The 27449-nt window shown below is 40.7% G+C and overlaps 1 protein-coding gene across 1 annotated transcript; it reads right to left on the reverse strand.

Annotated features, from left to right (window-relative positions):
* Positions 1–380: 380 nt before the first annotated feature.
* On the reverse strand, positions 381–27449 carry AREG (amphiregulin). The gene is made up of 6 exons (XM_060783162.2): positions 27251–27449; positions 22319–22495; positions 12196–12385; positions 8547–8717; positions 4986–5079; positions 381–2460 (listed from the first exon to the last, which is right to left on the reverse strand). The coding sequence occupies exons 1-5, from the start codon at positions 27294–27296 to the stop codon at positions 4998–5000; spliced, it is 666 nt and encodes a 221-aa protein (XP_060639145.2). The 5' UTR covers positions 27297–27449; the 3' UTR covers positions 381–2460; positions 4986–4997.

Raw genomic sequence — 27449 nt, forward strand, 5'->3', positions numbered from 1 at the left:
TAATTATAAATAAATAGATTTTTGAGTGGTGTGAACAATATTAAATACAGGAACACTTATTTACAATGATAGAAAATATCTCTACTTACATATTTACAAAGATAGCATGAAACCGTGTTAAGTACTGATTTTCTGTTACCAACAATGCAATAGACAGGCAATTGTAACTAACAGTTATTTACAGTTAAAGAGAAATACTGAAAAACATGCATAACTTGAGTAAATTAAGGTGCATATCTGTAAAAAGTATTTGACAGCAAGCTGTGGGTTGCTGTGAGTTTTTGGGGCTGTATGGCCATGTTCCAGTAGCATTCTCTCCTGATGCTTTCCCTGTATCCATGGCTGACATCTTCAGAAGTTCTGTTGTCAATGAAACGCCTGTCTGTCTGTCTGTCTGTCTGTCTGTCTGTCTATCTATCTATCTATCTATCTATCTATCTATCTATCTATGCAATGTCCAGGCTGGGAGAAAGAACCCATGTCTGTTTAAAGCAAGTATGAACGTTGCAATTAGTATGCTTGAAAAGTATTAAATAGCCATGAAGCTGCAAAGTCAATCAGTGAGAGTATCTGTATAGAGGTAGCCTGGCCTTTGTTGCTTGGCGGCATCCTCTATTTCAAACATTCCAGGAGAGAATGCTACAAGAACATGGCAATCCAGTCTGAAAAATTCACAGCAACCCAACGATTCTGGCCATGAAAGCCTTCAACAACACATTGAATTAAAGTTATCTTATACTGTACTTCAACAAGAATTCCTAGGGAAGTTTACATTTTTTTTCAAAATCACACTAAAGTTGCTGATTATCATATTGATCTCTCATTTTATTTTGACTGTGAAACAGAGCGGATTACCTTTGTTGGAATTGGGCATCTTTTACTAGGAACCTGCCCCGAGACAATTTCTATACGGATGAATGCATACTAAGACAAAACAGCTCCCAGAATATTGGCCCAAATATATTTTCTTCGAGATAGCAGAGGACTCTGCTATTCAATAGAGAGATCATGAGTATACTGAGGAGTCAAAATGAGGATGTTTTTACTCAATATTTTTCTAAGAGTTTCTTGAATAACTGAATGCCAATGTAGAGCTCATTGTCCAATCTACTTAAATCCAAAGTAGTCTCCAATTTGATAAGGACTTTAGTATGGACTTTTAACACTATTATTCTACAGCTGTGTATCTTGAACACCCTAATACCGTGATGGAACCTATGACATGCGTGTCAGCACTGACATGCATGGCTATTTTTGATGACACGCAGGCACATGTGGCCACATACAGAGAAATACACCTTATAAGAGCCAATCTAATTCCATCCTTAAATTTGGAAAAGGCTCTACAAATTTAACATATGCATGTTTGAGCATTGTTCACTCCATAACTCAGCATGAATTATACATTGTTCTTATTTAAACTATAAATATTGCAAAATTATGGTTTTTTTTCTTGAAGTGACACTCCACCTAAGTTATGCTCAGGTTTTGGGCAAATCTTGCCACATCAAGCTCAACAGGTTGCCCATCACTGCCCTAATATATCTGCTCATAAGACATCAGGTTTCTACTTCCACCTCAGCTTCAGAATCCTAAGGCAATAAATCCGTCTTGTATTCATGCATTGTAGATAATGGGCAGTAGAATATACTCCCAAAAAGCACAAAATTACCATAAAGCAATTAATCTTTCACAATTGGATGCAATCTGTCAATCTTTAAAATAATCTATTGTATCTTCCAACATACATGTTTAAAAATTATAGCAGCAGAAACCTTGAGAAAGGCTACAATTGCACACGTATCTTCAAATGGGATGTCCGGTATAAAAAGTAGATTGTAGTGAGTAATGACGCTCCTGGCCCGCTGCCTTTTCACACAGCCAGTGGGAAACCTCCAGTTGACAGAGGTGGAGGTGTGGGAGAAGGGAGGCACACCCTATGCCATTTGTCCCAGTTCTTTAAGCAGTGTGAGAGACTTAATCAAAGCCTTCTTTCTTTCTTTCTCCTTTCAGGGTGTGTGGAAGTCAGTTTTTTTTAATTAAAAACCTCTGTGTAACCATGAGCATCTCCTAAAATCTTCTCTTTCCTCATCTTTATCAGACATACATTCTCTGTGACACACACGCTTTTTCTCTGTCACACACACACACTTCTTTGTCAACCCTCTCAGTAAACAAGTCTCTGATGACAGATGTACATGCAAAAAGGGAAGTCTGCAAAGGCAATAAGCATTCGATAAGACTTTCCAGTGTTCCAAAGCTCCTCGGTGGCTATGAGAATTACAGGTGTTACTTCCTGAAAGTGCAGTGGCATGTTCTACATCCATTGGCAGTAGATGGGAATGCAAAATCCCTCTCTGTATTCTCTTCCATGTTGGGGCAAACAAGATCTCAGTCTCACGTTCTTCCACATGTGCCTCCATGGAATAAAATGTGCTTCGGCAATAGCTTGTTCATCACCTAAAAGGAATAAACATTATGGGAAGTTTAAAAAAATCATGGTAACTCATGATTATTAACATATTTCAGAAAAGTTAAAACTATGAAATATTGTAACACCTGTATAAACGCAAGCTTAGTTTCTCACAAATCTATCAATGAGAGAGCCATGAGTTGCCCCCGGTGGCACAGTGGGTTAAAGCCCTGTGCCGGCAGGGCTGAAGACCGACAGGTCGCAGGTTCAAATTCGGGGAGAGCGTGGATGAGCTCCCTCTATCAGCTCCAGCTCTTCATGCGGGGACATGAGAGAAGCCTCCCACAAGGATGATAAAACATTTATTTATTTATTTATTTCACTTGTATACCGCTTTTCTCAGCCAACGGCGACTCAGAGCGGTTAACAACCAGTATCAACAATACAGTACAAAATCATTAGTCATTTAAAACAGTAATATCAATTAATTAACATCAGGACATCAATACAATACGAGAAAACACCAATCCATCACGTCTCATCAATAGAATCAGCATCCGATCTCGTTGTCCATTAATCCATATTCCAGTAATCAATCAATTGCACTGCTTAGTTGAAAGCCTGTTCGAAGAGCAGGCTTTCAACTTCACTCTCTTCCTGAATGCCAATAAGGAGGGGGGCGATCTAATGTCTGTAGGAAGGGCGTTCCACAGCCTGGGGGCCACTACTGAGAAGGCCCTGTCTCTCATCCCCGCCAGGCATGCTTGTGAAGCCAGCGGGACCGAGAGCAGGGCCTCCCCAGACGATCTTAACGTCCTAACTGGTTCATAACATCAAAACATCCAGGCATCCCCTGGGCAATGTCCTTTCAGATGGCCAATTCTCTCACACCAGAAGCGACTTGCAATTTCTCAAGTCGCTTCTGAAACACACACACACACAAAGGTAGATGACCACAGGCTTTAAACACAAAAATATTCCAGGTTTAGTTATTGTTCACCCACATCTATTAAAGCATCCTAAGCAGCAGGATCAAGAAAAGTTCCAATGTGAAATTTGAGAGACTTGCTTCTACTCTGGACAGTTTATTCTTGGTCAGATTGACCAATGGGCTCACTAAATATATCATTTCTGCATGCTCCATCTCAAACACATTGCCCTGCTCAGGAAAGTCAGAAGAGCCCCTTCCCTGCTGTGCTTCCAGCAACAGGCTAAAACCTTTTTATTCAGGCAGGCTTTTAAAGAAGATGTTTAAGATCTAGTCAGGGGGTGATGTGGTTTTAACTTTGAATATGTTTTGATGGATTTTCACTGATTTTTTAGTGTTGTTTGTATTTAATTCTGTTTTAATTTTTATATATGTTTATATTGGAAATTCTGTGTTAATACTTTTATGTCAAGTTGCTTTGAGTCCCCTTTGAGGAGGTAAAGCGGGGTATAAAGAAATATAATAATAACTAGCTGTTCCCTGCCACACGTTGCTGTGGCCCACATGGGGGTTCTGTGTGGGAGGCTTGGCCCAATTCTATCGTTGGTGTGGTTCAGAATGCTCTGTGATTGTAGGTGAACTACAAATCCCAGCAACCACAGCTCCCAAATGTCAAGATTCTATTTTCCCCAAACTCCACCAGTATTCACATTTGGGCATATTGCGTATTCGTGTAGAGTTTGGTCCACATCCATCATTGTTTGAGTCCACAGTGATCTCTGGATGTAGGTGAACTACAACTCCAAAACCAAAGGATACTGCCCACCAAACCCTTCCAGTATTTTCTGTTGGTCTTGGGAGAACTGTGTGCCAAGTCTGGTTCAATTTCATTGTTGGTGCGGTTCAGAATGTTCTTTGATTGTAGGTGAACTATAAATCCCAGGAACTACAACTCCCAAATGACAAAATCAAAAATTTTTGAGTGAAGGACATACATTGGGTTGCTAGGTGTCTTGTGTCCAGATTGGGGGTCAATTCGTCCAGTGGTTTTTGAGTTCTGTTAATCCCACAAACGAATATTACATTTTTATTTATATAGATAATAATAATAATAATAATAATAATAATAATAATGTCCTAGACAAAAAAAATAAAAAGTCCTAGACACTTGGGAAGTGTCCGACGTGTGATCCAATACAACAGCCAGCAGAGTGATCTTGTCTGCTGTGGACTCATCTTGTGTTTCAAATAATAATGCAATATGAGGGGATAATCTCACAATGATAATCCTTCAACTAGATGTCTTAACAAGCCGAGAATGCCTGTAATTCTATTATTTTGACATATAGTAGTTTAATAAAACTCTATCCATTACATTTAAATTTTAATCAATTATATATCTTCTCAGAATAAATAAGAAGAAGCAAATGGGTATAGCATCACAATCCAGCATTCATTGAGGACCATGTAAGGAACAGCCAACAGAAAAACTGGAGAAAGAATACTACTACACGTATATTCCCCACTTCCCTGATTCAAGAAAGTACCACACACACCATCTTATACCTTTAAGCAAACCCCATTGTTTCCAATGAGACTTATTCCCAAATATGTACTGTGGAACATATTCTGAGAAACTCCTACCTCTTCTTCTCTTTAAACTCCATTGCTGGAACTTGCATTTTCATGTCGGAGCTTTTTCCTCTCCTCTTTTTCATCATATTTAGAACATCTTTTTCTAAATACAAATATTGGACTCTGTTATACACATTTATAAAAATGAAACTAATTTCTCCAATCCCACCAAAAACATAAGCACAAAATGGGTTTCGAACTACAGAGGCAATACAGATAGATCAATAAAAGGAAAAAACCAACAAGAATGAACAACTTTAAATAAAGAATTTGTAAAAACTCTATATTTAATACTATAATTAAAGACAGGCAGGCATCAATGCTTGTGGGCAGGGGTAGGCAGGGTGGAAGGAAATGCAAAGATTTCGGCATGAAGGCTAAAATGGAAATAAAAATTCAGGTAATGTTTATGGACAAGGGCACAATCCAGTGAAAAAAGGTCCCATGTAGCCCATATTGAAATGAATGGGAAATGAACAAAAGCTCAATACTGTTCTTTTGGAGCTTCCATTCATTTTAAATGGAGACTACATAGGAGAACTTTCTGCTGGATCATTCCTCTGGTCGATGGCAGCACAACATCACCAAGACACTGGATTATAGGATGAAAAATGAAAAACTTCATAAAATAGCTTCTTTGATACCAATAAACAGCACAGATTCAAGTCACAGCTTTTGAAACTCGATTTGCACAATCAGGCATGTAGCCGGGGGGGGGGGGGGGGTGGGGTGTGGTGGGGAGGGTTGGGGGTTGAGGGGCTTCAGCCCCCCCCCCAAATTCTCAGGGTGGTCCGCGAGAAGGCCTTACTGGTACATTATTTAAACTGTTATGTTTATTTATATCATGATCACCATGCTCAATATATCCCATATGCATGGGGCTATTGGGATAACGATACAAAAGGTTTGCTAGGGTAGATCCTCAGCCCCCCCCCCCCTTGAATCAAACTCAGCCCCCCCCCCCCCCCGAATCAAAATCCTGGCTATGGGCTCGTGAACAATGAAACCTTTCCCTGTTTCAGACTAGGAAAGCTATGAGAGATGTTCTTAACTCTCTCTGGAAAATCTACTTTTAACTCAGATTGACATCTAAACAATGGTGTCCTTAGCTGGATATTGTGCTACTAGTTCCCAGCATCATTGCAGGCAATATATGAATTGCTTCCTTTCATCAGACCATTCTCTACTAATATCAGATGCAAGATCATTTTGTCCAGTACAAGTAGTGAAAGGTATGACAGGAGTGGAGGATGACATCAGTGACATTAGTCATTGGCCATATGGAGACTGGCCATCAAGTTCTGGCCAATATTATCCTTAATTCCTTAATTTTTAATGTTGACTGTAGAATACATTGTGCATTGCCACTTATCCACAAAGATTTGAAAAAGCTGCTGTTCTATGTCACATTATTAAATCAGATCTCACCTATTTTAACACAAATTCCTACTATGACTGATATAAAATGCACCGTAGTTTAGCCATGGGCAATTGTTAAAGACCCATTTTCTCAGGTTAAACTTCATATAGCTCCACACCATGTTTGTGTACAATGAGTGATGAGGCTGGTTTATACCACCATATGCAATGCCGTTACGTGGAGGCCACATTCTGCTAGAGACTTTTAACATGAAAATGAAATCAAACATTGTTAGCAAGGTTCCTGCCCATAGAATCATAGAGTTGGACGAGACCTCATGGGCCATCCAGTCCAACCCCCTGCCAAGAAGCAGGAAAACTGCATTCAAAGCACCCCTGACAGATGGCCATCCAGCCTCTGTTTAAAAGCTTCCAAAGAAGGAGCCTCCACCACACTCCGGGGCAGAGAGTTCCACTGCTGAACAGCTCTCACAGTCAGGAAGTTCTTCCTAATGTTCAAATGGAATCTCGTTTCTTGTAGTTTGAAGCCATTTTTCCACATCCTAGTCTCCAGGGTAGCAGAAAACAAGTTCCTGCCCATCACAGCCAGAAGTCTCAATGACAGGGAAAATCACACTGAAATGAACTGGTGTACCATTTATAAATCCAGTATTAGCTTCATGGTGCCTCCTCATAGTAAAATGACTTTTGCCCAGACTATTGAGACCCATTACGTACCAACTATCAACGCTTGTGTATGAGACATTTACATCATATTTTTAGATCCAAATTTAATAATACTTGTAATAGATGTCCAAAATTCAATGGGATTTAAGGTACTCATGAAATATCAAGATTGAGGAGTGAAGATGCGGGAACTAATAGAAATGGATAAGTTAGCAACTTTGTTGAAGGATAAATCACTGGAAACATGCTTAGAAGAATGGAAAGTTTTCTATCAATGTATATCTGAGGAGAGGAAAAGGCTTTATGTACAGGTTTGGAGAAATAAATAACTTGCTGGATATAAGGTAGAAGAAAAAAAAATAAACTGTAGAGAAACTGAAAAAAGTGAAGCAGGAAATTCTCTTTTGAAAGTAATTTATGTATGTGTGTTTGTATTTTAGATGTATATGTACGTAAGCTGGAGTAGATACGTATATTTGTGAGAGAAACCGAGTAGCTAGTTATATAAATGTTTTTTTCTGTGAAAAATTGAATTAACAAATGACCAAAAAGAAAAAGAAAATCACTGCCATTTGATTTCAATAAATCTACTCTAATGGTCAAATTTGCATCCAACTCATCACGATCCCTCCTTATTAACACTGCCCAGGACCTGCAGATCTGAATGAGATCACAACCTGAGAACTGCATTTCATAACTTCAGCCAATTAAATGGCTAACATTCAGTCTTTTCTTACCTATTCACTTAAAGCTTTACCTTGGTACTTTAACAATGATATTTTAAAAATTATCTTTAACTTTTAGCTTAATCAAGTTTTAATTGTGTTTTAATGTATGTTCACTATTACAAGAGTTCTAGGACAGTGATTAGTATCTATTTGTGTGTTTACTTGTTTTTGTCTTTTACTGTTGATATGGTCAGTGGACTAATCAATAAACTTTACTTACTCATTTAAAGCATTTCTGACACATTTGCAACATACCTCATATAGGGTGCTTAAAAGAATAAACTTTCAAAGTCAACAATGTTCTCAAATAATTATTAAGTTATTGCCCTAACAAGGGCTTCAAAGGTGGAGCTAAACCCTTCATTAGCCAACCCTTCATTGTACTAATGATCTTTTTCATGTAATTGAGGCTATACAACTTCATTATGACGACTTTACTTTGCTTTTCTGCCACACAACATTCAGCTGGTATGTGGTCTCCTGGATAACTACTACAGTTCTGTGTTGTCAAAGGGTGTTTTAATGTATTTAAAATATCATATAGGCAGTGGAAATTTTTATTGTACTATGATTTGCTCACATAGGGCCCTTCCACACAGCCCCTATATTCCAGGATCTGATCCCAGATTACCTATTTATTTCATGTTATCTGGCAGTGAAGACTCATATATTCCAGTTTCAATAAGATAATCTGGGATCAGATCCTGGGATAAAGGGCAGTGTGGAAGGGCCCATGGCTGAATAATTCTAAGTCCACCTTAATAAACTCCAACTATAGACTTAGCATGTTACTTACCGCACTATGATAATGATGACAATGATGACAAAACTAAGGACTGTAAGCCCAAAAACGGCTCCCAAAATGGACCCAAGTACTTCAGATGATTTATTTGGTGCTTCAATATCACTCCTATGTGTCTTCAAAAACTGTTCAACACAACGCTCACCAAAGTAATCTGGAAGGCACCTGAAAATTAACCATGCAAATAATCATTTATTGTGTACTCACAACTTTTCTACATTTTGAAGAAGCACAAATACAGAGTGAAAGGAAGAAACATATTAAGAGGATATCACAGCAAATCCTTGCTGTGTCCACCATCCATCTGGAAATATATATCCTCAATGTGAAAGACTATGTGGCTCCAGAATAGGTCTTCATAATCATCTGTCCGAATGGATCTCCCTCTACGTTCCACCTCGGAGTCTAAGATCCTCTGAGGAGGCCCTGCTCTCGGCCCCGCCTCTATCACAAGTGAGGCTGGCGGGGACGAGGAGCAGGGCCTTCACAGTGGTGGCCCCTCACCCATGGAATTCACTTCCCGGGGAAATTAGATCGGCAACATCCCTCCTTTCCTTTAGGAGGAAATTAAAAACATGGATTTGGGACTAGGCGTTTGGACAATCTGGCAGATAAAGAAAGGACTACGACGACTGATAAGAATGGACAAAGTGGAATGAAGTTATGGACCCTGAGTGGCGAACGCTGAGCATGAGATTAGTTTATTGATTGTGTTATATATTGATTGTTTTAACTGCTATAACTGTTTAACTGCTATAACTGTTTAACTGCTATAACTGTTTTAATTGCTGTTTTATCCGTTTATCTGTATTATTGTGTAGGCATCGAATTGTGCCTTTGGTAAGCCGCCCTGAGTCCCCCCTCAGAGGTTGAGAAGGGCGGGGTAGAAGTACACGAAACAAACAAACAAACAAATAAATAAATACATTTACAGACCCACCATCAAGGCCCTACCTCTGGGAGATAACCAAACTTGGCCGCCAATGATCACCCATGATGATTATTCTACACAAAAGGCAAGCACTATTTTAGTGCTTCACTATAAAATTACAATAACTGGCTTTTAAAGATTTGAAATCCTTGTTTATTCATTATTTGAATATTTACAAAAATAGAACTGTCAGAAATAAAACAAGACAAGTTTTCACATTCCACATATCCCAAAGGATCTCCATCCCCCTAAAGAGCATCAAAACAGTCTGTGTTAATGCAAGGTTTGTTAGCAGTAGAGTAAGTGGTGTTTAGTTTGGATGGGATGCCTCTGGGAAGGCACACCTCATTCTTTCTTTTAACATATGACCACATTATGAATTCAGTGGCCTATTATGCAGCTCATGAATTCCACAATCATTTAAAATTTGCATAGCAGAAGGCTTTCTAAGTGATGCAATGAATGAATCAGGAATATTATTAAGTATTCCAGCATTCATGTCAACAGTGCTCTCACCTTTCAAAGCCCTGTCCCACAAAGACCACATAGCTCTTCCTACTTCTATGGTTCCTCAACTTGCACTTTCTCCCGTAGTGCTTGAGAAAATCACAGGAAACCAAGGGCTATAGCTAGGGCTACAAGTCATAGAATCATAGAATTGGAAGGCCATCCAGTCCAATCCCCTGCCAAGAAGCAGAAAAATCGCATTCAAAGAACCCCTGACAAATGGCCATCCAGCTTCTGCTTAAAAGCCTCCAAAGAAAGTGCCTCCACCCACACTCTGGGGCAGAGAGTTCCACTGCTGAACAGCTATCAGTCAGGAAGTTCTTCCTAATGTTCAGGTAGAATCTCCTTTCCTGTAGTTTGAAGCCATTGTTCTGTGTCCTGGTCTCCAGGGCCGCAAAAAAACAAGCTTGCTCCCTCCTCCCTATGACTTCCCCACACATATTTATATATGCCCATGATGTCTCCTCTCATCCTTCTCTTCTGCAGGCTAAACATGCCCAGCTCTTTAAGCCGCTCCTAATAGGGTTTGTCCTCCAGACCTTTGATCATTTTAGTTGTTCTCCTCTGGACAGATTGCAGCTTGTGAACACTTCCCTTAAATTATGGTGCCCAGAATTGGATAGAGTATTCCCGATGTGGTCTGTTTATAAAGCTATTGTCCTCCCAACCCTGCTATACGCCTTCGAGACATGGACTGTCTACAGACGTCACATGCAACTCCTGGAACAATTCCATTAGCGCTGTCTCCGGAAAATCCTGCAAATCTCTTGGGAAGATAGGAGGACAAACGTCAGTGTGCTGGAAGAAACAAAGACCACCAGCACTGAAGTGATGGTCCTCAGCCATCAGCTCCGCTGGACCGGCCAAGTTGTCTGGATGCCCGACAGTAAAGCAGTTGCTCTACTCCAAACACAAGAATGAAAAACGGAATGTTGGTGGACAGGAAAAGAGATTTAAAGATGGGCTCAAAGCCAACCTTAAAAACTCTGGCATCGACTCTGAGAACTGGAAAGCCCTGGCCCTTGAGCGCTCCAGTTGGAGGTCATCTGTGACCAGCAGTGCTGCAGAATTTGAAGAGGCACGAATGGAGGGCGAAAGAGAGAAACATGCCAAGAGGAAGGCGCGTCAAGCCACCCTGACCGAGACCGCCTTCCGTCTGGAAACCAATGCCCTCACTGCGGGAGAAGATGCAGATCAAAAATAGGGCTCCACAGTCACTTACAGACCCACCAGAACACTGATCCTGGAAGGCTATCCTACTCAGCCAATGAGGGATGGCCTAAGTAAGTAACTAAGTAAGAGGGATGGCATGACATCCCTGGATCTAGACACTATACTCCTATTTATGAAGCCCAAAATCCAATTGGCTTTTTCAGCTCCCGTTAGTCATTGTTGGCTCATGTTTAACTTGTTGTCCACGAGGACTCCAAGATCTTTTCCCACGTGTTGCTGTCAAGCCAGGCGTCCCCCATTCTGTATCTCTGCATGTCATTTTTCCTGCCTAAGTGGAGTATCTTGCATTTGTCATTGTTGAGCTTTGTTTTGTTAGTTTTGGCCCATCTCTCTAATCTGTTAAGATCATTTTGAATTCTGCTTCTGGAGTATTAGCTCTCTCTCCCAATTTGGAGTTGTTTGCAAACTTGATGATCATGCCTTCTAACCCTTCATCTAAGTCCACCTTAATAAACTCCAATCAAAGGCCTGACAACCCTAATCTCCGGGCTTCTATGGCATCATAGCAATCCAGCTAATGAAGTCACTGGTGGTGCTGGCAGGACTGCTGACTGACAGGTTGGTGGTTCGAATCTGGGGAACGAGGTAAGCTCCTGTCTCAGCTCTAGCTCCCCATGTGGGGACATGAGAGAAGCCTCCTACGGGACGGTAAAACATCATACATCCGGGAATCCCTTGGGCAATGTCCTTGCAGATGGCCAATTCTCTCTCATCAGAAGCGATTTGCAGTTTCTCAATTCCTGACATGAAAAAAAAGTCCAGGTCATACAAAAAAGGGGGTTTGCTCACCACTATTTTAGCTGCTAGGTATCATTTATTTTAGATTTATTCACTTCTGACATGTCCAGGGATTTCCCCAAAGATTTATGGATCCAGTTTTGTTACTCCATTAACATCTCTATGATAAAGTGATGCCTTAAAAAAGCAACCACACAGAAAACACAGCGTGTAGAGATTTATCGGTAAACTTACTTGCATCTGACTGCTTGGACATTTTCAATATATTTGCATTCACCATGAACACAGAAATTTCTAAATTCTCCTTCACATGGAGTTCTAGTTTTATTTTTATGCTTCTTATCTTTATTTCCTTTTCTTTTATGTTTGCTGGGGTTCTTTTTTCCACCTTCTGGTTTCATTGGTTTCTTCAGTTCCAATTCTTCTGCAATGACAAAATATTAATTTGAAGTTACTTGTATGAATAATCTGTACAACATACATGTCTGAGTGCATTTTGGACTCACATCCATCTCTCAAGGTAGACTGTGAAAACAGCTCGCAAGTGAAAAGGGATTTCTATCTCAGTTATGCATTCTAACCATTACAGGTAAAATTATGGAACAAAGGTCATTCAAGCTAAAGCAGAGACAGAAGTCACCATTCAGAAGTTGTTGGACTATAGATCCTAGCAGTCACAGCCAGTATAATCAATTGTGAGGAATGCTGGGAGCTGCAGCCCAGTAATAGCTGGAGACTGTATAATTTTCTCTCGTACTAGAGGTCATGCATACAAATGCAACAGTAGATTCCCTGAGTCGTGCTGAACAGTATATCAATACAAGCGGCAGGTTTAAATAGGCACAAAACCAAGACCCATATTGAATTCACTATGTAGTTCCCATGATGTTTGCTAGTTTCATTGGTTAAATTAGCTTTGAACCTCTTTGGGTAAGTCAGAAAATACTCCAGAGTTTGCTGAAAACTTTGGAATATTTCCATGGCTTCAGGTCAGTCTAGACAATGGGATAGTGGTGCTATCATCCTTTCTTTGTGTTGTTGAATGCAGGGAAAGGGATGCTCACATCACCACCACTATGATTCCCAACCAGTCACAGTGCTCCATGTACACTCCTTACCAGTGTGGGCACCCTATTCTGATATAACCTGGAAGAGGGAGGGGAAAATATCCCCACCTTTTCCTGGATTTGCAGGGGCCTCTCCCCCATGTTGTTTAACATTTACATGAAGCTCTACACCTAGTAGACATCAGGTGAAAGGTCCTAAAATTGGGAACTTCAAGGAGATTCTGATCATCTTAACGGAGTGATCTCGGGGGTTGGTAGGGGGTGAGGTGGTCCCTCAGGTACTCCGGCCCCAGGCCATATAAGGCCTTAAAGGTAAGAATCAGCACTTTGAAGGTAATCTGGTGCTCAATCGGCAACCAGTGCAGTTGCTGCAAGATTGGAGTGATATGACACCTCGCTGGGACCCCTGTGAGAAGACGGGCAGCAGCATTTTGCACTAGTTTAAGTTTCCGGGTCACCGATAAAGGCAGGCCTATGTAGAGGGTGTTACAGTAGTCCAACCTTGAGAGGACCGTAGCCTGGATCACCGTAGCCAGAATAAACCTATAAAAGATGCTACCAGACTGCTTTTTGTTATGCTGGGAAACCCCTCTCACTTTTCCTCTCATAGACATTTTTGTCTTTAGATAACACAATACCAGAAAAAAAATATGGAAATATGTTTTTTTTAAAGAGTTGATGTTTTTCACATGCTAGCAAATTGTGTTTGCTTCAGATCATGTATAATCTGCTAGAACAAAAAGCAAGTGCCCACTTCAGAATGGGCCACACAGTTCTTTGGAATAATGAAGTTTCCTTTCATACAATTCCTTTATGCTTCCTTTTGATGAACAACAAGATCAAATGTCTTATTCTTCAGAAGTTTGGGGGGGACGGGACGGACGGACATAGGAGTTGTTTTTATATTAGTGGATCACACCACAATCATTTCAGAAAGAAAGTGTGCAAGCCATTTTATCATAGGTTTAGGATTGCTCCCCATTTCTAAATGCAATAAAGTCAAAGCTAGCAAGAACGGTTGTTTACTAATTTATCATGAACATTATTGCTCAGGATCAAAGGCAAATTTAAGTAGTGTTGTCTAATTATGCTTAGTGATTCCAATGAAGTGTGGGAATACAGTTAACCCCAAAGTTACTTGTTTTCCTGGAGATAAAAGTTTGGATGACAGAACAAACAAGTGAGAAAGTTTTGAAATGGTTTCAAAACCATTAGCTAGTTTTCAAACACATAGTTATGGAAATAGGCTGTAACCTGTCTCATTCCAATTACCATAAGACGTTTATATCACCCCCCAACTCAACCTAGCTCCTGCTTGGTTGTTACCAAGCGAACTAGGTGTCGCAAAACAATAACAAACCCTGATGTATAATATCTGGCTTGTAAGGGCCCTCCCAGACAAGCCTGATAATAATAATAATAATAATAATAATAATAATAATAATAATAATAATAATTTATACCCCGCTCCATCTCCCCCAGGGAGACTCGGGGCGGCTTACATGAGGCCACGCCCATCAGTACAGAAAACACAATATTACACAAAAGCATAACACAATATAACACCAAAGCATAACAGAACTAAAAATATATAAACATAAAATGCAAAACCAATATAATAAGTGACACAGCAGTATAAAATCGGACATTAAACACACAGGATATCTCAGGATCTAATCCTGGGTTTTCTGCTTTAAACTGGAGTCCCCACTGCCAAATAATGTGGGATAAACAGAAAACCTAGGATTGGATCCTGGGATTCAGGGCCTGTCTGGAAGGGCCGTAAGTGGCACAGCAAATTCAGTCAGGAACCCTAGTTGGGAATAACCCAGTAAACTTTCCTTTTTCAATTGAGTTATGTACTTCTGCTGACACAAAACTAGGGTCAAAAGGTTGCATATACTGCAGCTGGTAATGCAGTCAGGCTTCTCTGTTATATTGCCATACAATAATATGACTACAATGTTGTAGATCTATTTATTTATTTATTTATTTATTACATTTTCAGTTTGTACCACTTCCAAAGAGTTTGGGAAATCTATTTTATCCTTACAACAACCATGTTAGGCTGAAGGAGAATAACTGGCCCCACTGAGGTTTTGAGACTAACTTCCTGTAAATAATTGTCTTTAAATCAGATTATATCCTACTGACTATTGTCAAACTTTCATGCTTGCAGGTTATGCATGAAGTCCGTTTTGACAATGCTTACATTGGTTTACACATTTATAGTTACAGAAGTACCAAAGGTGAGGTAGTGACATGTCAATAATATGCCTATTACACAAGTTCTTTTTAAAAGTTGAAATAAGGGACTATGTTTCAAAAACTTTATTTTATCTTAATGAACCTTTAGGTCTTACTTTTCAAAAGCAAGCATAAAAGCCAGGACAATTTCAATTAATGGTGATTTTCCATTGCATTCAAAGTAGGAGACACTGGTTACATTTTAGACCTCCCAGCTTGTTTACTTACAAATGGAAGAGAGAAGTGACTGTGTGTGAGCTTACAAGAAGCAGTTTCTCAAACCATGATATGTACATCCATATGAGCCAGTATATTGAACTCCCATTGCTGTCAAAAATGCTTTAGGGTGGCAAACAAGTTGTTCTGCCACACAACATCTTTTCTGCATACTCCTTGGCTTGTTGCAATTAGCATTGCTAATTTTGGAGCCAAATAAAAAGCAACGTATGTGTTGCCATATATATATACACAAAAAGATCTCTTTTACTGAGTTTATATTTGTGGGTGACATGTATGCAAGTATCCAAACATCTAGTCATACTGTTATAGTGGAGCCTGTAAGTAACGTTGCAAGTGGTAGTATGGGTGTCAGAAGGGGAAAAAGGAGTGCTCGTGAGCAGGAGTTAGATGAGGAACAACAAAGGATATACTTATGGCACCTACTGATGAAGACTCATTCAAAGGGTTATCTGATAACGAAGGGTCAATGAGTGAAGGCAAGGAAGGCGATACAGTGGGTGTGAATAGGGGAACTAAGAGGGTTACTCGGGAGCAAGAATCGGATGAGGAGCGACAAAGGAAGAAAAACCGGGCTATACTTACTACTCCCACAGATGAAGAGTCATTTGCAGGGTTCTCTGGGAGTGATGGGTTAGAGAGTGATGAAAGTGAGGATGACACATTGGACTGGACTAAGGTACAAGAGGTACAAGATGTATGTGCAGAGCCAACGTCTAGTGACACGTTTGTGGGGTTTTCTGGTGGTGGGGATTGGCAGTCGGAAAATACTTCTGAGTCTTGAGGGGGGATCTAAGTCTTGACAGAAGATGGAGGAGTTGGAGGGATGGGCGTCGGAGTTCACATGTGGAGTCAAGGACAGCTGTAAGAGATGATGATGGGGCGGAGGTCAGCTCATCTGCGGATGATGAGGTGTAAGATAAAAGTAGGCTCTGAAAAGGAGAATCTTTGCAGAAGGCAAAGTGTTGGTTTCATGGGTTTTGTCGCTGCCTATTTTGTGTTGGTATTGGGTCCTGGTTCTGCAGGTTGCTGCTTCCGTTTGTGTGTGTTTCGACTTGGCTTGGATTCTCGTGAGTGCGGATTTACCCTTCTTTGACTTTGGACCGGTTTTGACTACGACGCTGTCTACGTGGATTTTGGAACCTCACAACTTTGGACTTGGCTTACTACGACCTCGGACTTTGTTTGACTATGTCTTTTTCCTTGCGGCTCTCTGTTAACCCTTTACTTGCTGTGTTATTTTGTGTGACTTTTGGAGCCCTTTGTTTTAATCTGGATCTTTTCTCCGGATAATCCGGATTATTGCTTCAGTTTACCTTTTGAACTAGAACTACTTGCTACTTTTGAGTTTTGACCAGAGACACTGAGTTAAGTGTCTCCGAGTCCCTTTTGTTTTGTTTAAATAAACTCAACTTTTGGGAATATACTTGAGTCTGGTTCTTTAAGGCTACTCTTGCTTAGTCAGATTAAATTTATTTGATCAATGAAAATATCTACATTGTTGGTTTTACCAGTCAGCTGCACCTCTAAAGAAACTCTAAATGGGGGGTTAGTTGAGGTGTCCAGAGAATGCCCTCAAGTAACCACTTACTGAAATATTTTAACTAGGCAACAATCGGGCAAACAATGACTATGAATAGAGGCAGCTAGATCTAGCATAAGTGATATAAAATTGCAGGATAGTTGCTCTCCCTTATTTTCTGGAGACAACAACAGCTTAATTAAAACAATTTAAACACAGCCTTATGCCTCCCTTCAAAGACATCCAAAAACGATTATTAGTAAGGGCAACAAATATTACTAAATCAAATTATTTTGCTTAAAGGAAGAATTACAGGATTACGGATTTGCTTGCTGTTGTTCCTGTTCTTGTTGTTCCTGTTGTTATTATTATTGCTGCATCATCATCATCACCATCATATTTGTATATGATGATAATAGTAAGCTAATTAAACTGGTTTTTTTCTTCAAGGACTGGGTCCCAAAGTGTTTAATCAAGTGCAGACCCAATGAATCTACTCTAGTTAGGATTTCTAATTAGATTGAGACCAATGTATTACAATGGACCTGTAAATATCAAAACGTGTGGATGCTCAAGTCCCATTATAGAGAATGGTGTAGTAAAATACCAAAATGAAAGTTTGCTGTTTGGATTTTGTAAAAAATCTTTTTTTTGACAGAGATGGTTGGTTGATGACTTCTGGTTAATTGAAATTAGATACCAAATAATTTGATTTATACTCTCAACCCTAATGATCATAACTAATCTTCAAACTTTTATATTTTGCAAATATTCTCATATGACTAACCCCCCCACCAAACTTATGCAAATGTATTTTGGAGGAACACATTGAGAAATGGATATATAAATGTGACCTTTCTATGCAGATCAGTAGAGATATGGGATGGAACATACATGTGATAATAACATGGACGAGAAACAGTGATTTTCCCAACCCTAATATTATAGGAGAGGAAATAGCTCAAGCTTTAGCTGAGTTTGTCACAAAGTTAAAGGTGATAGTTAAGGGCATTTTTCAGAAAGCACTGCACTCCAGTTCTTTTGAATTGTATTAGCCCTGGCTCATCTCTTGGTTATGAGAGAGCAAGATTAAAGGTTGTTCAGATTTTGAGAGATTTCAGTTTCAAAGTACAGTACTATTAATAGAAGAAAATCCAATTCAATTGACATGGAGGGGGAGGGATAACATTTTCTAATTTATACACAACTACACAAACAACATCTTGATGTTGACTTTACGCCAAACATGTTTAGCGCTCATCTATGTCAGGTTTCAGGCTGATTAACATAAAGCAATATAAATTAATGTTAATAGTAAGCTAATTGAAACAGCATTCTCTATACTGGAGTATTGTATTCTTTTTTCCATAACTGAGGTTCAAAACTATCATCAAGAATAGGTTCCTGACAGAAGCAACGTACCTTTTAAGAAACCCATTCGTTTGATTATATTGACATATATTATTTTCTGCAAAGAATCATGGAAAGAAACTAATTGGAGTCATGGGTGGGCATCGCATGGCCAAATCCATATTGCTATGGATGGTTAAAGCAAAAACAAACTGCTACAGTGGTTCTCAACCTGGGGTCCCCAGATGTTTTTGGCCTACAACTCCCAGAAATCCCAGCCAGTTTACCAGCTGTTAGGATTTCTGGGAGTTGAAGGCCAAAACATCTGGGGACCACAGGTTGAGAACCACTGTGCTAAGAGATTCAAAGATATCTCTTCAAACGGAGGGAGTGGGCATAAAATTACATGGGTGGGCTCAACTGGGTGAAGAAAAATCTTGGGGTTATTGTAGAAAGCTTGAAAAAGATGTAAAGCGAGTGTGTGCCTACTATGAAAAGGGAAAATGAATTCAAAACAAAATTGGTAATATCATGCTGCCTTTGATCACAATGTGATCATACCTGGAATATTGATTTAAATGGTTAAGGGAGAAAAGGGTACAATGTTTGTGATAGTGTAGCTTAGAAAAGGAGGGAGTGGGTGGAGGCCTGACAGAAGTCTATAAAAGTACACACAGTGTAGAGAAAGGCGATCTTTCATAGTACAGGAACCAAGGAATACCCACTGTACGTGAATATTAGAAGACTTATTAGAAGACATGTCCACTAAGTTTGAGAGCTTTACAGGGGGATGAGACAAACTAAAGGATGATAGTGCTATCAATAGTTACTAGTATGACCCCTATATCTATCTCTGTCATAGCCATACTGCCCACCCATGACTCCAATTAGTTTTCCCCCATGATGGGATGCATTCCAAGACCCCCTATAGATACCTGAAACCACAAATTGTTAAAGCCATATTTTGATTATATTTGGCCATGGAACACCAAAGAATAGTAATAGAGGATTTAGAGAGGCCCACAAACAATTCCAAGGGGAATATTTTGTGGAGTGTAGGTAGGCAAACCCATGGCCCCTTCCACACAGCAAAAAACAAAAACAAAACAAAACAAACAAACAAAACTCCAACATTATCTGGTTTTAACTGGAATATATGGCAGTGTGGACTCAGATGACCCAGTTCAAAGCAGATCTTGTAGAATTTTCTGCCCCAAATATATCAAGTTATGGATATGGGGATCATACTATAGTCATAAAGAATATATATTGTCTTCAGCATCGTATACAATCTGCTTCTGAAAACCGACAAATGAACATGATTAGGATGGGTTTTCACTGTCATATGGCTGGGTATTGTATGAACATATTATTGACTAGAAACCAGGGTTTTTTCTTATATTCTAATGAACTTTATAGTTTTATGAGATTTCTGAGGACTGTATTTAGAGCTTTTTACATCCCCTGCCTCCATAGGAACAGAACTACCAGTATTCACTGAGGAAGAAAGAAAGACCACCTGCAGTCGACACTGTGCATGTAAGTCACAGCAACACATTTGCTGGTCATTGTTCTTTGGATTGATCCTGATCCCTGTATCCTTTCTGAATGTTTTTTGTTATATATTTTGCTACGTCTAAGGGCATGTTCTACACAGCCAATTAAACTGAATCCGGAAGTGAATTAAAGATAACTAGTTCACTGTGGAGCATCTACACAAGCACCCCGGGAACTGGTTGGAGGCTGGGATGGAAGCCTCAAATATCCACTGATTGCAGGTTGATCCAAATCCAGGAATATGTTTTTCTTACCTAGTCTGCTAGGATGTGTATCATCATGACCATTCAGAATTAGCACTAGACCAAGGCAGGTCAGAGCAAATGGAGATAATGTATCTGACAGTGGTTTTCAACCTGTGGGTCTCCAGATGTTTCTGGCCTTCAACTCCCAGAAATCCTAACAGCTGGTAAACTGACTGGGATTTCTGGGAGTTGTAGGCAAAAAACATCAGGGGACCCCAGGTTTCCGGTGGAAATGCTGTGGCTTCCTCTCTGGAGTGGTGGTGTTTGTTTACCTTCCCACCCAGGGGCGGCTCAACCCATTACGCAAAGTAAGCATTTGCAGTATAGTTGATTTTGCCCAGGGGCGCTCTTGAGGCACTCTTGGGGGAAAATAGACCATGACATATGCGAGTTGTAGTTACTCGGATGTATAGTTCACCTACAATCAAAGAGCATTCTGAACTCCACCAATGATGGAATTGAACCAAATATGGCACACAGAACTCCCATGACGAACAGAAAATATATATCAATGATTGGTTGGGGGTGGGGGGCAAAATACTGTTTGCTTACTGTTGAAAATTACCTAGGGCCGCCTCTGTTCCCACCAGCTGTGTTTCCAGGTTTTTCAAATATTTCAGCATTAGCTCTGTACTGAAGAGTGCTCAGTCTCGATTTCAGCCCTGCATGGCATATATACTGATCAACTGTAGCCTATTTATTTCTTATTTTGGAATTTCTGGTGAGTCTTTTAATACGCTGTTTCGATTTTGATGTATTCTGCAGCATGCATTGGGGGTGTTCATTTTGTAGGTACACCAACCTCAAGATGGCTTCAAACTGTGTGTAACCTCCAACAGAAATTACAGGTAAAATCCTGATTTTTTTCCCAGTCAATTGTGACTAGGGTCCCATATACACCGCCATATAATGTAGCTTTAAACTACCCTTAAATTGCGTTGGCCAGACAATAAACTCCCACAAATGCATGCAAAAGAAAGTCCTTAATGTGCATCAGTGCTCTGTAGTTTATGCAATCACCATCTTAACCTACTTCCAGGATTTCCTATGCAGTCATTTGCACAGTGAAATTATTTTCAATACGGGTTTAAAACTGCATTAAATGGTCATTGTAGATGGGGCCACCTGACATCCGCCGGGAAGTGGCAGCCAATAGTGAAAGGACCAAGGCAGAGACATCTCCAGCTCATCCCCTGTTTGGGTATCAGCCAGCACGTCAACGACTTAAATCCAGACATAATTTTCTAAGATCTAGAGACACTCGCTGGAACACCACAGCAAGCGAGAGTCCAAAAGTGGCAGACTCAAACCCAGAACCTCAATCAATGGCTGATACCAAATGAGAGACTCCCCCCTGGGCACACAGAGGACTGGGCGACTTGGAAGGCGCTGAACAGACTGCGCTCTGGCACCACAAGATGCAGAGCCAACCTTCAGAAATGGGCTACAAAGTGGAATCCTCGACATGCGAGTGTGGAGAAGAGCAAACCACTGACCACCTGCTGCAATGCAACCTGAGCCCAGCCACATGCACCATGGAGGACCTTCTTGCAGCAACACCAGAAGCACTCCAAGTGGCCAGATACTGGTCAAAGGACATTTAATCAACTACCAAACTCACAAGTTTTGTATTTGTCTCTTTGTTTGCTTTGTTCTGTTAGAAATGTAATATAATTGACTGGCTGCCCTGACACGAGAAAAAAAAGAGTAGATGGGGCCTTCATTCAGTTTGAACAGCACAGTTAGGAAGCAGCCAGGCTATTAATGTTTATAACTGCCTGACATTAAATATAAGTTTTGCTTATTATTTTAAGTAAAACAAAACAAAGATTACATAGGATTTCCCAATTATCAAAATGCTTAACTTTTAACATCTCACACTCACTCAACAGTAAACAGCAGTAAACAAGAAAAGAGAGAAGTAAACTTCTTTTGGTGTTCATTCTAAACTTTCTGTATCATTACAGGCCAATCAGATGTGCTCATTTGATTTCTTTCTGTCTTTCCTTATAAGAGAGAGAGAAATGAGTAGCTCTTTACCAAAACTCGCATCCCTACAACAGGTGTGTCTCCATGTGACTCACAATCAAGAATGAAGGATCTTTACAAGAAAAAACTCCTTGAATACATACCTCTCTCTGAGTCACCAACAAGCAAGTGTGGTGCCCTAACTTCCTTTACATCTTCCTCTTCAAAGTCAACTCCAAATGAAACCATCTCAGTTGCAGATATGTTGGAAGTCCTCAGGATGGACATGTCTTGCTGTTGTTCAGTCACATTTAGCTCTGATCCAGCAGCATGTTGGTACGCTACAGAAGAGAAATGAAACACATCAGGATGCCATTCTTACTAGTCAGCCAAAACACAGCAGAGAGATGTTTACCTGAAAATTACATTAGGCAGTTATTGCATATGTACTCCAATTCAACAGTGAGTCACTCAAGAAGCAGCTCTCAGCTTTTCTCAGCATACATTTATGCTGCCCTAGTATTTTAAATGTGGCTCCCAAGTCCTAGGTTGTTATGTACCATCAGCCAGAATCCTAGCAAGTGAGCTGTGTAAGCAGAGAGGGGAGAAGGGCTAGTCCCCATACTAGTCAAAACAAACAAACAAAACAACAACAACAACAACAAAACATGAGCTAATTAAGGTAATGTCAAGATTTGGTGGCGAAGTCCCACTGTGAATGCCAAAGATTTTATCCATCTATTTTCTCATCTTTCCAAGGATCTATTTTAATGTTCTCATATAAACATTCCCACCCATCAGACTACTGAAACAAACAAGTCATCTATATACATAAGACAGATGCGGCTGATTCTTTTTAATAGCCACATCTTATAGATGACACACTGGGTTTGGGCCAGAAAGCCGGGCTGAAGCTTAAATTAAGGGAGGAACTCACAGACAATCAGATCCAACATCAGTAACAACATTTCTATTCATAAAGTCATAAAGTTTAATGGAGTTGTTAAATGAAAAGGGACTGTGCGGAGTTCTAGGAGGAGAATGATAGCAACTGCAACTTATGGGGTCACCATAAGTTGACAGGCGACTTGAAGGCATGTACACACACAGCTCACACTCCATGAATACTAAACTTTAAATTAGTGATGCTGAACATAGTGGGATAAGCACTCAAATCAATTGGGAAAATGGAAGTGAGTATATTGTTAATTCAAATTGTGAATTCAAAAAGTTGTCACAGCCGGGCATTGAACAAAGTGTCCAAGTGCAAGCCAATACCTGGTCTCATCTATAATAGGAAAACAATACTGGATCGCCTTACATATAGGGGTGCCAGAGTGAGAACTGGAGGTCACTTCTGAACCTTTAATGACACTGTACATGAGAGGATTTCAAGATGTGGTGCTTTACCTGGCTGCCTGATACCTGATGACATTCCCTATTCTATGCATGATTAAAGATACAGCAGCCATCGCCAGCTTTTCACTTGGCAACCCAGCTCACACAGCTGTCCCAACCAGTCAGATATCAATGATCATCTGGGCCTTTTTGGTGGCTTCTCTAGGGCTCTTCCACATAGCCATATAATCAAGAATATCAAGGCTGATAATCCACAATATCTGCTTTGAACTGCGTTATCTAGTCCACACTGCCATATAGTCTAGTTCAATATGGATTTTATACAGTGTGTGGAAGGGGCACCAGACTTTCAAACTACTCCCCCCTCCAAGAGACCAGGATGGTCCCATCCCTCTTGCCTTTCGCAAAAGTGATATTATATTTGTTCTGTTTTAAATTGATATTAGATTGTAGATTTGTTAGCTGCTTTCTCTGGGGAGAAAGGCAGGATATCAAAAAAGTTACAATTAAATGTAATTTTAATTGCAATGATTGTATTTTAACACTATATCCACATACTAATATTGAACTGTCACATTTGTTTTCTTTTCAATTATTGCATTGTGTGGTTGTCAGCTACCTTGAATTCCTCCCAGGGAGAAAGGCGGGATATCAATAAAGTTACAATTAAATGTAATGTTAATTGTATTGATTGTATTTTAACTCTATAGCCACACACTAATATTGAATTGTCACATTTGTTTTCAATTCTTATTAGATTGTGTGGTTGCTTGCCACCTTGAGTCCCTACTGGAGAGAAAGGCAGGATATAAATGAAGATAATAATAATAATAATAATAATAATAATAATAATAATGTGTGATCCAATACAACAGCCAGCAGAGTGATCTTGTCTGCTGTGGACTCATCTTGTTGTGTTTCAAATAATAATAACTTCACACAGTCCTAGATGCGCGGGAAGTGTTTGACTTGTGATTTTGTGATACGAAATCCAGCATATATATCTAATTTGCTGTGACATTCTGTGTTTTTGTGTCAGTAAAATAATAATAATAAATGTAAAACTATGGGAAACAGTCTCTGGCTGGATCTACACTGCCATATAATCCAGTCCCCTTCTACATGTGGATTATCTAATGTGGATTATCTGCTTTGATAACCTGGATTATATGGCAGTGTAGAAGGACCCTCAGCTTCTGAATCAAGATGCAGCCCCTCTTCAGATAGACCAATGTTTCTCAACCTTCCTAATGTCGCGACCACTTAACAAAGTTCCTCATGTTGTGGTGACCCCCAACCATACCATTATTTTACTTCTTCATAACTGTAATTTTGCTCCTGTTATGAATGGTAATGCAATTATCTGATAAGCAGGATGTATTTTCACTGGACAAAATTTGGCACAAATACCTGATATGCCCAAATTTGAATAGTGGTGGGATTGGGAGGAGGGGAGATTGATTGATTTTGTCATTTGGGAGTGGGAGTTGTTGGGATTTATAGTTCACCTACAATCTAAACTCCACCAATGATGGAAGGAGCCACTATGCCAGCAGGACTGAAGACCGACAGGTTGCAGGTTCGAATCCGGGGAGAGGCAGATGAGCTCCCTCTACCAGCTCCAACTCCTCATGCGGGGACATGAGGGAAGCCTCCCACAAGGATGATAAAACATCAAATCATCCGGGCGTCCCCTTGGCAACATCCTTGCAGATGGCCAATTCTCTCACAACAGAAGTGACTTGCAGTTTCTCAAGTCTCTCCTGACACACACACACAAACAATGATGTAATTGAACCAAACTTGGCACACAAAACTCCCATGGTCAACAGAAAACACTGGGTTTGGTGGGCATTGACCTCGAGTTTGGAGTTGTAGTTCACCTACATCCAGAGAGCATTGTGGACTCAAACAATGATGGATCTGGACCAAACTTGTCACAGATAGTCAATATGCCCAAATGTGAACACTGGTGGAGTTTGGGGGGAAATAGACCTTGACATTTGGGAGTTGTAGTTGCTGGGATTTATAGTTCACCTACAATCAAAGAGTATTCTGAACCTCACCAACAATCAAATTGGGCCAAACTTCCCACACAGAACCTTGATGACCAACAGAAAATACTGAAGGCCTTCCAATCCAATTCCCTTCATCAAGGCAAGAAAACATAATCAAAGTCCTCCTGACAAAGAGCCATCCAGCTATAGATATAGTTCAGTGGTTCTCAACCTGGGGGTCGGGACCCCTGGAGGGGTCACAAGGGGGTGTCAGAGGGGTTACCAAAAGCCATCAGAAAACAGTTTTTTTCTCTTGGTCATGGGAGTTCTGTGTGGGAAGTTTGGTTCAATTCCATCATAGGCGGAGTTCAGAATATTCTTTAATTGTAGGTAAACTATAAATCTGATCCACGACTCCCAAATGACAAAATCAATCCCCCTCAACCTCACCAGTATTTGTGTCAAATTTGGTCCAGTGAATGAAAATACATCCTATGTATCAGATATTTGCGTTATGAGCAAAATTATAGTTATGAAGTAGCAACAAAAATAATGTTATGTTTGGGGGTCACCACAACACGAGAAACTGTATTAAGGGGTCATGGCATTAGGAAGGTTGAGAACCACTGACACAGAATCATAGAGTTGGAAGAGACCTCCTGGGCCATCCAGTCCAACCCCCTGCCAAGAAGCAGGAACATTGCACTCAAATCACCCCTGACAGATGGCCGTCCAGCCTGTTTAAAAGCTTCCAAAGAAGGAGCCTCCACCACACTCAGGGGCAGAGAGTTCCACTGCTCAACTGCTCTCACAGTCAGGAAGTTCTTCCTCGTGTTCAGATGGAATCTCCTCTCTTGTAGTTTGAAACCATTGTTTCACGTCCTAGTCTCCAGGGAAGCAGAAAACAAGCTTACTCCCTCCTCCTCCCTGTGGCTTCCTCTCACATATTTATACATGGCTATCATATCTCCTCTCAGCCTTCTCTTCTTCAGGCTAAACATGCCCAGCTCCTTAAGCCGCTCCTCATAGGGCTATCTATATAGATAGATCTGGACCAAACTTGACACAAATACTCAGTATGACCAAATGTGAACACTAGTAGTTTAGGGGAAATGTTGTTGTTCATTCGTTCAGTCGTCTCTGACTCTTCGTGACCTCATGGACCAGCCCACGTCAGAGCTCCCTGTCGGCCGTCACCACCCCCAGCTCCTTCAAGGTCAGTCCAGTCACTTCAAGGATGCCATCCATCCATCTTGCCCTTGGTCGGCCCCTCTTCCTTTTGCCTTCCACTTTCCCCAGCATAATTGTCTTCTCTAGGCTTTGCTGTCTCCTCATGATGTGGCCAAAGTACTTCAACTTGTTCTCTAGTATCCTTCCCTCCAGTGAGCATTGGGGGAAATAGACCTTGGCATTTGGGAGTTGTAGTTCCTGGGATTTATATTTCACCTACAATCAGAGAGCATTCTGAACCCCACCAACGATAGAATTGGGCCAATTTTTCCCCATGACCGATAGAAAATACTGTGTTTCCTGATGGTCTTTGGCGACCCCCTCAGGTTGAGAACCACTGAGATAGACAGACCAAGCACCGCCGCCTTCCTCAAGAAAAGCACGCGCTTTGGGCTCCTCGCTCAGCCCCTTCGACGGCGAAGCCCCGCCCCTCGGCAGCCCCTCGCGCTCGCTCTCTCGCGCGCTCCCCCCTCCCTTCCCCAACCCGCGCGCTCGACTTCAGTCACTCACCTGAGCTCCAGAGCAGCGGCCAAAGGAGGGAGAGGAGGGCGCGCATCGTCAAAGCAGGCAGGATGACGTCACGGAGTGGTGGTCCTGGCTAAAGAGCGCCGAAGCGTTTCAAAGCGGAGGCCGGCGCGGCGCGAGACGGGCGCTCCATAGCCCCGTCTGTGGAGCCGAGAGGGCTATATATACGCGGCGGATGCAAGGC

This window comes from Anolis sagrei, chromosome 6 (genome assembly GCF_037176765.1).
Source record: "Anolis sagrei isolate rAnoSag1 chromosome 6, rAnoSag1.mat, whole genome shotgun sequence".
NCBI lineage: Eukaryota > Metazoa > Chordata > Lepidosauria > Squamata > Dactyloidae > Anolis > Anolis sagrei.